The 12,988-nt window shown below is 38.3% G+C and overlaps 1 protein-coding gene across 3 annotated transcripts in view; it reads left to right on the plus strand.

The window, feature by feature from the left end:
• The window catches only part of CTNNA2 (catenin alpha 2), a 529,887-nt gene that overhangs the window by 149,579 nt on the left and 367,320 nt on the right, over window positions 1-12,988 (plus strand). For 2 of the 3 annotated variants that reach the window (XM_065836058.2, XM_065836059.2), the window contains exons 4-6: window positions 4,522-4,688; window positions 8,260-8,379; window positions 10,993-11,259. The exons of the other annotated variant lie outside the window; for it this stretch is intronic. In XM_065836058.2, the coding sequence (XP_065692130.1) occupies window positions 4,522-4,688; window positions 8,260-8,379; window positions 10,993-11,259 (554 nt within the window). The remainder of the gene's footprint in view (window positions 1-4,521; window positions 4,689-8,259; window positions 8,380-10,992; window positions 11,260-12,988) is intronic. 3 annotated transcript variants of the gene reach the window in all.

Consider the following 12,988-nt stretch of genomic DNA (forward strand, 5'->3'; position numbering starts at 1 on the left):
TAATGAAAGAAAAAAACCTGTCAGATTCTGGAGTTCATTTTGAAATGAGTTTCCTATTTCCAGAAGGATTAATTGGGGTTAAATGTCTGAGCTGTTTTGAAGATGGCAGCTTGATAAGTCTGTGAGTGTAGTTATTATCATATTAAAATTAATATTAATTATATTATGACATGGCTGTCTGCAGTGGCAAGGAAGCAGACCTGATGACTCGAGATGTCTGTGTTTCTTGCGCTGACCTAATTTTCACTGCAAGTAATTTAATATAGATTACAGAGTAACTTGAGATGAACTTGGAAAGAACTGGAGAACTCAAAGTAGAGATGGCTTTTTCCAGATAAAAAGGTTTCTCTGAAAAATAATTTGAGTAGCTGTAGCTCCAACATTCCCTTTGGCCTGAGAGTGGTTTGATACCATTGCTGTACAAGGATAAAAATACGTGAATTGGCACTGAGATATAGACAATCCTTCCTCCCCAGTAATGGCTGGTTTTATAGGTTATTAGACTTGAAATTGTGAGCTATTAGTTCTTCATGAGGTTTAAACAACCCGCTATGAACTTCTACATTAATACTTTTATATTTACTTATTTATTTCCGCTTACTACTTTTTTTTTTTTTGAGATTTATTTCATTTGACTTCCGCTTTATAATGTTAAATAATTAATCCAAACTTTTTAATCTGTTGTTTTGACCCTCCATGTGTTTTCCTTCTGTCCACCAGTGTTGATTTCAAATATATTAGTAGTTGCTGCTTTTATCTCTTTGAATAGTCAAGCCCAAGAAGACAATTTTCTTGCTTGCTTGGCCGGTTACCAGATATCAACTCCTTCTTTCACGGTTCAGTATTAATATTTATCTGTAGCTACAGGCTGGTAATTTGGCTGAAAACTACCAAATCTCTTCAGTACCAAAATGGGAGTTACACGATTTATAGACATCTGATTCCAAAATGCAAAGTTTGCTTTGGCTGCCGTTTCATCTTGGATAGACCTCAAGTTTGAATACTTTCACATGAAAAACTTGTCTTGCTGGATGCTTCGAATCACTTTCAATTCATCTGAGTCCAACTTAGAGTTTAAATATCGGAAAGTCTTGCTGGGCTTTGAGTACCATTGTATGTGGTTTCACCACTTATGCTCTAAGAGCATGCTCTGGATACAAATTTCTATGAAAACCTGCAACAAATAATAAATAACCAAAGGGAAGATGATGCCTTCCCAAATTTTACACTTAGATGAATCCAGAAAGCCACAGTTTGGGTTCCAGGTTAGGAAATTCAAATCTAACCCTTTTACCCATGGATCCTAAGGGATTCTGCGGTCACTCTCAGCCTCTTCTTTTACAGGGAGTATTTTGTGTCGCTCACTCAAAACCAACAACAATAATAGTAAAATTTTTAAAAAATTGTGGAAATTGAATTCCCAATTTTTAGCACACTCCCAGCCAATAGTTGTTGATTATTGTTTCCAATAACTGATTGATTTAAAGTACATGTCAGATAAAATATAAACTCCTGTGGCCTCAGAGTTCCTTGCTCCTTGTTTCAGGGATTTTTTTGACACATGGGCATGATACAGGGAATTGACAATTAACTAATTAACACTTAAAAAACTAACACTTGACACTTAAAGAACTAACCCTACCCCACATTACTAAAGACACTCAGAGAGGTAACCCACATCACTGTTGCCTAGCCTTGCTTAGCTCTGTGTAACTTATTGTACGTGAAACAGGACTTCACTGACGCCTTGCAAAGATAATAATCCTTGGGTGCATCCTTGGTGCATCCTTGGTGCATCCTTGGGTGAACTAGAGAACAGAAACTTGGGCACAGGACAGGAGATACTCCAGTTCTAACCAACTTAGCAGTCTGAGACCTAACCAACTCATCACACTGAACCAGAGGTGACCGTGTACAGACATAGAGGACCTGGGTTCATGATCACTGCGCAGCTGCAACCAGGAGGAGCCAGAGGTGGACACTATGGAAATGGTCTCCTGAACTCATTCTAATAAGAACCGCCTTCTTGGGGACAGGTTATGAATATGTATAGGTGTTGCTAAATCTTTCATGAATATGTAACACTTTACTACATTTAACCAAGCTCACAGCTACTGTAATTTTATACACGTATTAGGTGAAATGATTCCTCGTGTGTCCGGTGTCGTAAATGAATACATCCCTTCCTTATAACCTCAAGGGTTATAAGGTCATTCTGCACCTCAGGCAAATGCATGGGATTGTTTCTCTGCAGAGACCAGGTACCCAGAACTTGGTGATGTTGAGCAACGATACATTTTAATATACATTAATAATACATTTGAACATGTTTAGAAATTTGTTTTGTTGTCTCTTAACCTGATAGCGATCGTTTGTTTCTTGTCTCTTAAGAAATCTTTTGAGAGTTTTGGCAACATCATAGGAATTCAATAAATGTATGCAGCTTTAGAAATGAGCCATTTGATTTTTCCGACTGAAATTATATATAATCAGCTTATCATCCAAGATATACTGCAGACAAATTACAATAAGAACATACAGTCCTAATGGTAATATAATAAGGATAATTTTTCTAATGGGAATTATTTACTGTGAGTGTCTCAAGTTTTTCACCCAGTATTTGTGTTGTCTTATGGGAACTTATGCCATCTGAGATTTTTTTTTTGGTGTTATTATAATGGTCTGAAAAGCAATATAAATATGCTTTGATTTCACATTAAGAAGTATTTTCTTTCCGAGTTTCTACCCTGGAGACAAACAGGATTTTTTTTTTCTGAAATAATAGGAAAATTTGAGTTAATATAAAATCTGATTTCCTTAAGAAACGAGGTTTGCGTGATTATTGATCTGTTGTTAACTCAAATTGTTGGTGAAAGTGTCATGGAGAAAATGCGATGGAGTAGGTTTAAGGCAATGAAGTAGCAAGGTAAGTGAAAATTGATATAAACGTATTAATTCAGCTGTACGGACATATTTTTTTTTATTGTATGAATAAATAACATTGAGATTTGAAAAGAAGGTCATTACCAATGAACTTAAATATAGAAACTGCTGAAAGTTTATGATGCATTTAGAGAATACAGAAGCTTTAAAAAACTAACTTGCATGTAGAGCTGTCTTGCAGCAACAGATAATGCTATAAAGAACGCTAAATCTGTTCATCATCTAAAAAAATCAGTTCTTGTTTGACAGAGAATTGCAGGCAATATATTGATGGGATTGTATTGCGTAGCTAGGCTGGCTGATTTTAAATGCTTTTAACAAATCTACACGGCAGAACACAATGCAGTGGTGGAGTCGCCATCCCTGGAGCAGTTTATAAGATGTGGACATGAGGTTCTTGGAGACATAGTTTAGAGGTGGACTTGGCAGAGTTGGGTTAACAGTTGGACACGATGATCTTAAAGGTCTTTTCCAACCAAAATGATTCTACAATTCTCTGTTAGGGCCAGGGTTTAGTGGTAGACTTGGCAATGTTGGACTCAATGATCTTCAAAGTCTTTTCCAAGTTTAAATGAATCACAGAATGTTAGGGATTGGAAGGGACCTCAGAAGATCATCTACTTCAATCCCCAATCTATGCACAGAGATTTTATCCATCCCCAGTTTCATCTTGGAGGCTCTTAATTCCCCTCTGGGTGTCTCCAAGAACCTGTACATCATTACATGCTCTCTACAATCACTGCCTGATTTTCCTTAGGACATAACTTTACTCCCTTTTTAATGGTTCTAGCAGGCTTCATTGTTCTTGTAACCAGCGGTTGGTTCTCAGCCATTGTGTGCTACAACTGTCTCACCTATTATTGACGATAATTTTACTTCCTTCTGATAAAGGTGGAGGGTGTTCACCAAAAAATAAAAAAGCACTTGATCCTAAATTTAAACTTTACTGTCTACAGTAGCATCTTACAATTTAGACGAGGTTCTTCGGGACATGGTTTATTACTGGGGTTAGGTTGGGTTGTAGTTGGACTCGAAGATCCTGAGGGTCTCTTCCAACTGAAATGATTCTATGATTCTATGACTGGGGAAAAAAAGAAATGCAAAATTCCCCTTTAATAGAAGCGATAAGTCTTCTAGGTGGGGGAGAGCAGAATAAGTGAGCAAGAAGGACTGGAAAGCAGGAGTGAAGGAGAAGGATGTAGTTTGAAGGCAGAATTGTAGAGAGATGCAATTGGGATGATGTTGTTGGGATGCTCTGTCCCGTCATCCGACCAGTGCAGGTGAGTTCCGTATTTCTCCAACAAGTGCTGGTTGGTCTCAGCATGTCTTGGTACTTTGATTTCCTTTTGAATTGTTACAGCTGACTGCTCTAGAAGAAGAACAGGTTGAGAATTAAGTATTGAATATTGAGACAGTTGCTATACATGTTAAAAGAAAATATTTCTCCGGAGCAATTCAATATTCAATAACTAAGCCATTCATTTTTTTCTTTACAGCAGTTAGTTTATGTAATGAGTTCTTTATACATTCTGGAAAAATCTAGAAGTGTAAAACTGATCTTTTTTGCTGTTATTCTAGGAGAAACAATGCGGATTGCCTCTTCGGAGTTTGCCGATGACCCGTGCTCCTCGGTGAAGCGTGGCACCATGGTGCGGGCCGCCCGCGCCTTGCTTTCCGCTGTCACCCGCTTGCTCATCCTGGCTGACATGGCCGATGTCATGAGGCTCCTGTCCCATCTGAAAATTGTATGTGTGTGCATTTTTAACCTTCTCTACTGGTTTTGCAACTTTTGTCCCTAGCAAAATTGGGAACAAATCACTAATAGGTTTCGCTGTTCACGTTTCTTGCCCTGTTTCACTGTGCTGATAAAGAGATAGGAGATAACACATTTCTGCATTAGTCTCATTCATTTTCTAATTTTTCAGAATTTTAGTTTTGGAGACAAAGTAAAAATTGTCAGATCTCTTCAACGACTGGACTAATAACGGCATTAAGCAGCTCTCTGATCTAAACAGATGCATTCACTCACATCTTATCCCCGTGCTTTGCAAACTCAGGACTTGTAAAGCATCGCTATCTTGTGGCAGACTTTAGGTACTACAGTAATTCTTCTTGTTCTAATCCTCTTCATGGCTTCTGGATGTGTCAGAAGATTGAATCTTTAATTGTGAGTGAGACAATAGTACAAGTGCCTAATCAGGCATCAAAGAGGAAGAAAAGAAGGCAGAGGAATTAAAGATTGTCGGATAGTTTGGTTTGGATTTGTAGACGCTTTTGGCTGCCGCCACTCACATTTTTATACAATGGTATTAAAAGACTTCACAGTTGAAACTGATGCATTAAAAAAACCCAAAACCCTGAAACAGCAAAAATTTCAAGAACTCAGATACAGAATATTTAAAGCCTGCAGAGTCTATGTGTTACTTTAGCAGAGGAGATGGAGAATTATTTAATAACGGCCCAAAAAGTTGGTGTTGTTTTGAGGGGTTTTTGTGTCTTTTTATAGTGTAATGGTACAACTATATTATATTCTGGATAAAACAATGAGAACTCTTCTTGCAAAATGTGCAGAGAAGCCAAATAGTTTGAAAACTGTTTTCATAATGAAAACATCCCGATTTTTCTGCCCAGCTCTGCCCTGATGAACAGAAAGCTGCTCCTGTAGTTGTCAGCACGTGGCTCTGATTCTGTGCAGTGTCAGCACTGTCTACGTTTAATTTTCCCCCACTATAACATTCCATGCAGCTGTAATTCAAAAAATCCTTTGCTCGTGAGACTAATACTTCAATATTATAAACAACAGATTTTTCGAAACATTACGATTAAAATTCCAATTTGAGCTCTTTCATATTGTTCTCACAGCTGAGATTTTTCCCTTCTCTTATGGCCGTGTACTATGTCATTTCAAACACAGATGCCTAACACTGTTTAGGACGTGGGTGTATTTATTGAGACATTTTGCACTCTAGATTTGCCAGGGCAGTGTATGGCAATGCGGTTTGTAATATCTACATTTGTCAGATATTATTATTGGGTCTGTTTCCAAGAAGCCAGAGATCTCTGGTGGTTTTTAACAAAATTTAACTTAAAGATTGGGGTTTTTTTAGGTTAAAAAGGGTACTTTATGTCTGAGGATTGACTGTGTATATATATTTTACTATTTTATAATGCAAACTAGTTTGACATGAATACAAATTGAAGTATTAGCATAAAAAAACCCCACTTAGAAAATTGCTGAAGGAACAGCTCTTGTATTTACTCAATGACAGCATTCAAAGAGTGGGGTGAGTTAAGCTTAAAATTAATAAGCCATAATCATTCTACATGTCAAAGCCATGAAGCCTGATTTATACTGAAATGTACTCGAATCAGTTTTCACTGGAAGCTTGTGAAAGGAGTGAGTCCTGCTTCAGACTTCAGGGGAAATAGTGCATTTTAGTTCACGTTTTAGAATGAATATATGGAGATGCTTTCTGGAAAGACAGTTGGTCATTTCTTGTAGACTATATCTTGCATTACTAAGATTAGTAACAGTGCTTGTTGCGCGGAATCTTGTTTAACACTCCTAAAATAGGATATGCTAATATATGTGATCACGCATATACAAAATTACGAGTCTATTGCAATTAATGCTTGTTAATCAATCAGAGGCACACATCTGCACAGCTGGCTGAAGTTGTGTTTTTCTGAGGACACTTCTTGCTCCAACGTGAAGTTGTAAAAGCAATTCTAATCAAACAGGGGGTTGTACTCATGTCCTTTGTGATGTTTCTCATAACCAGCATCTTCATTTTGGAATTTCGTGGGTTTGAGCCCCGATTGACATGAAAGAGTATGATGAACAGCTTTCAAAATCCGATTAGCGGAGTGCAATCTGTAACAAATTCTCTAGCAATTCTATTTAACAGAGAGCTGGCAGGACTTAAAAACCCGTGTATCAATTTGTCATACGTGTGCTTGGCCTTGCAAACAGATTAAAGATGAATATTTCAGGTAGTTTAATATAAACGCTTCTGGATATGAAAGGAAGATGTTCATATTTTACAAAGAATCCTGCGAGAATGAAATAGTTAATACAATGATGCTTTTGTAATTGGTATTAGTGGATAAGGCAGGCCGTTCAGCTCAAAAAAACGCTGCTCTTTTAAAGAGTAAATGAAGAGGTAATTGGATTCTGAATAAGGTAATTGGATTCTGAATAAGGTGGAGATTGGAACTCTCAGTATAAAATTTCCAACACAACAGCTATGGATTTATGCGCTTTAGTTATACGTTTTCCCATAGAAATGTATGGATTTACTACTCCTCTGCCCTGTAATTTCTGGATATTCTTAAATCTGCAGTAAGAAGGTAAAAGCTGACAATAAAAACATCCTCCCTCACTGTAGGAAAACACAGAGCAACACAAAGAAGTTGTATTTCCCTCCCTCCCAAGATAGAAATGCAATTACAAGCAAAAAGATTGAGAACTGAAACACTTGTATTGAACAATATTTCTAGAACCTATCGCTTCAGTTACGAGAATGTATGTAACAACAGATAAATTACAACTTTAATCTAATCACAGGAAAATTTCCTTTACTTCTTGTATAAAATCAGCGTTTTATCCCTTCAGATACTTGTTTCTTGCTGTACGTAAGGTAAAGTTTCATGGTATATTTGGTAGGTTAACTTGTTTCTGTTACTGATGGTTTATATCTCAACCACAGCATGATTGAGTAACCGCAGATATATTTTCTTTGGTAGATTCTTTTCTCAGTTTAAAAGTAACTGCAAGAGGAAAGCTGAGAAAATAATAACTATATTCTGAGTTGGATCTACCATTGCTTCATTTATTTCCCAAGGATACAGTATTTTGCGTATATCAGGGTAAATTCAAATTTTAACGCTAAGTTTGAGTTCCCTTTTCAAAAGTTATTTCTCATCCAGAATTAATAACTTCCTCTTGTTTTCCCATAAAACCTGCACCACGCATTAAGAATATATTCATCTATTTTGTTTTAAAACCCGCAGATATTAAACATCTCATCCAACAAGAGTGAGCGGGGTAATTAATATAGTTGTGCCTTTTACATTAGCTTTACGTGATACCAAAGTATAGTCAATGGAAAGTAATGCAGAATGACAATCACCCAGCTTCTCTATTAAGAAAACTAATTAAAGTTAGTGTAACTATCATAGCGCCACTGTACAGTGATGGACATAAAAACTAAATTGAGTGCATATAATAGAGAGTATTGGGCAGAATAGCTATGGACTTTGTCAAAGAGCGCACCCAGATTAAAATGCTAACGCACTCGATATATCATGTTCCAGGTGGAGGAAGCACTAGAAGCCGTGAAAAACGCAACAAACGAGCAAGATTTAGCAAATCGCTTCAAAGAGTTTGGAAAAGAGATGGTCAAACTGAACTATGTAGCAGCAAGACGACAACAGGTGAGTCCATTATAAAGCAGTGGTTAAGAAAGTTAATCTTGGTTCTAAAGATCTTGTACTTTATGGCTAAGTCTGATTTAACATGTGCGATTGCTGTGTCGTGGCCTATGATTTAATCACATTGATTATTTTGAATGTGATAATTTTTTTTTAAATGTAGTTTCTTTAAGAATATTTTCCAAGCGGTTTCAATTAATAACAGAATGAAGAGTGAAAAGGCAAGTGATTCAGGAGGTTAAGGATACTTTTCACTTGATGATTATTCCTATTCAATTCTAAGCCGTGCTGATTTGAGGTCACTCTTTGGCACTCTAATATAACTCAAATTCAGGAAGAACAGAAACCTACTTTGTGTTGAAAACCATCATTATTAATTTTCAGATGCTAAAAAAGACCAAGTACTCCGTTCATTACTAAGGCGGGTGAAATAAAGATCAGAAAGTCACGATAACATTTGTTCAGTGCCTGCAATTACCCAACTTTGCAATCAAGATAACTTTATCCTGGAAAAACGTTGTTTTTAAGAGTCCAGACAGTGCTGTCACTCTGGAGCTTTATAAGGTCTCTCTAAATTCAGATTTTTTGAACACCACTAATCATCCAGGAGTGTAGACTTTGTATAGCACAGCACACCAGATTTAGAAACCCGGCTTTCCAGATTTATGCTTCTATTTCTTTCTTTTCTATATTACAGTGTCGAGGGTTTTGATTGCGGGGTGACAATAAAACCCTGGCAGATGTATTGTTAACCCCTCTCCCCCCTTCCCACTGCAGACAGGCGATCGGGAGGGACAGAAGGACAGAGAGAAGAGAGTTGGAAAAATTAACAATGTTTTACTAATGCTACTGATAACAATAGAGAAAATAATATAAAATATACAAAACCAATCTCGAAAGTCTCAGCAACTGCAGAGGCGGCACCCAAAGTCCTGGACTGGACTCTGCAGCCAACCGGAGCTGGATTCAGTCTCTCACTGGCCTCAGTTCGCAGGGATGACTCGCAAGGTCCTCTCCTAATGTCGGCCACAAGCAGAAGGGACGAAAAAGGGAAAAAGGGACGCGATCCTCGTGATCTCCCACTTTTATCTGAAGTATTCACGTGAATGGGATGTTATACACCGTTGGTCAGTCTCTTGGTCACCTGTTTCTCGTTGCCCCTCTCGCAAGATGTCCATCCGTGCTTATCAATAACTTCACATTCCATTGCTATGTTTACCCAAACATGTATCTGGTTCTCCAGGAAAATGCAGCTAATATGAAGGCTTTAGCTGACAGGCAAATTCACTAAAAGAGAAACTTGTTTTTAACAAAACTGGGACATGCAGTAGTCACAATTAACTCCCGTATTTAATGAAATATAATATTTTCAGAATTAGACTGAAATTAAAGAAATTAAAGATGTAAAATCTGATCACTGCATGAACGGTGCTGTTATTTGTGGGCAGACACTTCCCTTGTGTAGCTATAAATATGGGAAAAAGAGAAAAACGTGAAAGCTACTGAAGATATATATGGCTCTTAAGTTCTTAAAGGAGGTATGGAAAGATAACAAAATATCTTAGTATAAACCTTTTAAAGTTGTTGGTCTTAAGGGTCATTTTTATAATGCCAGTGGGGTGTTCCATGTAATTCCAGAAAATCTTGGTAACGTGAAAAGTTACTACTTAGTTGTTCACAGATTTTTCCTTTCCTCTCTTCTGTTTTGTAGCCTGATAAAGTTTTTAGTAACTTAGTTCTCTCTGAATACCGGCAGTTCTGTGTGGTTGAAATTGGTCAATGGGTAAACACTTTAAATCTGGAATAATCTGATTTATTTTTTAATTTTTGCTGTAGATTCCATGTGTAAGTAAACTTAAAATCTCCAAACGTCTTTGTTAGTAGTTTTAAAACAGAAGTGATATTTTCTTCCTCTTTACGAATAGTGTCAGGATTAACTTAACTAATGTTTGAAAGGCTTCCATTGACAGTTTGATATATCCTGTAGATAAATAGATTCAGGGATTAAATAGCCATAATACAGTGGCATCTTATTCTGGTAACGTTGCACAGCATCCAATGCTTGTTGTCAGGGGAAACAAAAGTATATTTCATTAAAACAAATGCTACATGATAATGAGGAATAGGACAAAATATGAAGGCTAAAACCAAAAACAACCTATTTATTAGGGCTTAAAGAACTCAAAACATATTCATCATTGTGATTTTTTTATTTTGATTTTTAAAGGTCTACCTTACAATGATTTTGTGAGTGACACAGATGAGTACTTGCAAAGCTATGGCGCTTGCTGCAACAGGACTGTCGCACTCGTTTTGCCTTCATGTGATTGTCAGATTGAATCCGGGAAGAATAATTTTGAATATTTTCTATAAATTTTCTGACAGCCTTTGAATAAGGGAAGCGTAAAGGCTCGTTGATGAGAAGACACTGTGAGCAGAATGCAACCACTGTATCTACACAGCAGTAAAGGGCACGCGAAGAATTTCATTCTGTGATTTATAGTGGATTCTGTCATTGATTCCACCTCTGGACGGTATTGACGCAGGGACACTTAACTACATTCTAACATAAAAAAATCCATTACCAAGTATAAAAACTGTGTGTTTCTTGTGTAGGAACTGAAAGATCCTCACTGCAGGGATGAGATGGCAGCAGCTCGAGGTGCTCTGAAGAAGAACGCCACCATGCTCTACACCGCCTCCCAAGCCTTCCTCCGTCACCCCGACGTTGCAGCCACCAGGGCCAACAGGGACTACGTCTTCAAGCAAGTGCAAGAAGCAATTGCTGGGATCTCCAACGCTGCCCAGGCCACCTCACCTACTGATGAGAACAAGGGGCACACCGGCATAGGAGAGCTTGCCGCTGCATTAAATGAATTTGATGTAAGTATCAGAAGTGCTTGGAAAATGAAGTGTTTCTCCATGCGATTTACAGTGCTTTTAACTAAGTGGTTCTTGAACGGGATGCAGATTTCCCTTTTCGTTCAGGTCCATTTCCTTGGATTGCAGATTTGTTGTTTTTAATGAGGAATGGTCGTTTGCTGCTGATGGACTTGAATTGTAAGGAGTTATTTGTGGAACTGTGATAAAGAAGTCCTCTTTTGTCCCAATGTCCTTGCAAAATCTAGCCACGTGGTTCTAAATAATGAAAAGTCTGATTAATCTGGCAATCCAGTTCTGTGACCGAGACCTATAGTAGGTTGAATGGTAGAATCATGTTAGTCTGACAAGTCAGGAAGTCAGAACATAAAGATGGTGATGGAGCTGGGCAGCCTGGAAACATGAATGTTCAACTTATGGCATGAATTATATTAATCAAAGATATGGAAAAAGTGTCTTTCAAACACAGCTGGTGCCAGTCGCTTCATCTGCAGGCAAAGTGCTCCAGCCTCTATTCCAGCAGCAGCTACAGTCTTGATTAAGCAACTTTCTCATCAGTTAATTGTTTAACTGTTCATTTCATTGCCAGTCCTGTTATGATTATTCCCTATCTCATGCTTGAGAACTCTTTAGAAAGTGAAAAAATCGGGAAATATTTTCCTTTTTCATTCTGACTTTCGGTAAGGGTCTGTTAAAATTATCATTATTAGGAAAGAGTGTCCTTTTGACTTAGATTCATAGACACATGCTGGTTGGAAGAGACCCTCAAGATCATTGGGCCCAACCATAACCCAACTCCAGCACTAAACCATGTCCTTAAGTACCTCATCTAAACGCCTTTTAAACCCGTCCAGCGATGGTGACCCCACCACTGCCCCGGGCAGCCTGTTCCAGTGCTTCACAAAGCCTTTGATTATATACACCAGGTTACAATACAAGCATCTTTCACACACCATCAGGAACTATTCATTATTTAGGGCAACTCAATTTCCCTTTGATTGCTGTGGGCCTGTTGCTCTGCAGCTGAGATAGCTTAACTTTTCCCTCTGATGAAGAGATGAATGGATGCTTACAAGATCTTTGCTTATGGTTAGTACTCCTTAGTTTTATTCCCTGCACAGATGTCCCAGCAGAGCCTTTTCCATCAGTCTCCAACTTTTCCTGTCTGAACAGCATGAAATTTCTGAGAGGCAATCCCTCTTCTGCTCTTATTGAATAAGGAGATGTCTGTGTTGGTGTGGACATGGTAAGCAGGGTCCCTGCAGCTGGCAGCAGCCAGTTACAGTTGGGTTAACTTCACTTATAGATTTGGAAGGGACCCACAAGGATCATCGAGTCCAACTCGTGCCCCTGCACAGGACAACCCCACAGTTCACACCATGTGTCTGAGGTCGTTGTCCAGTCTCTTCTTGAACACTGTCAGGTGTGGGGCTGTGACACCTCCCTGGGGAGCCTATTCCAGTGTCCAGCACTCTCTGGGTGAAGAACCTTTTCCTGATGTCCAACCTAAACCTCCCCTGGCACATCTTCCTGCCATTCCCTGGGTTCTGTCATTGGTCACCAAAGAGAAGTGGTCCGCACCTGTCCCTCCTCTTCCCCTTGTTATGAAGCTGTAGCCACCATGAGGTTTCTCCTTAGTTTCTTTTTCTCTGGGCTGAACAAACCAAGTGACTTTAGCTACTCTTCATATGGCTTCCTCTCCAAACCCTTCACCAAATTTATGGCCCTAAAG

This window comes from Patagioenas fasciata, chromosome 4 (genome assembly GCF_037038585.1).
Source record: "Patagioenas fasciata isolate bPatFas1 chromosome 4, bPatFas1.hap1, whole genome shotgun sequence".
Taxonomy (NCBI): domain Eukaryota; kingdom Metazoa; phylum Chordata; class Aves; order Columbiformes; family Columbidae; genus Patagioenas; species Patagioenas fasciata.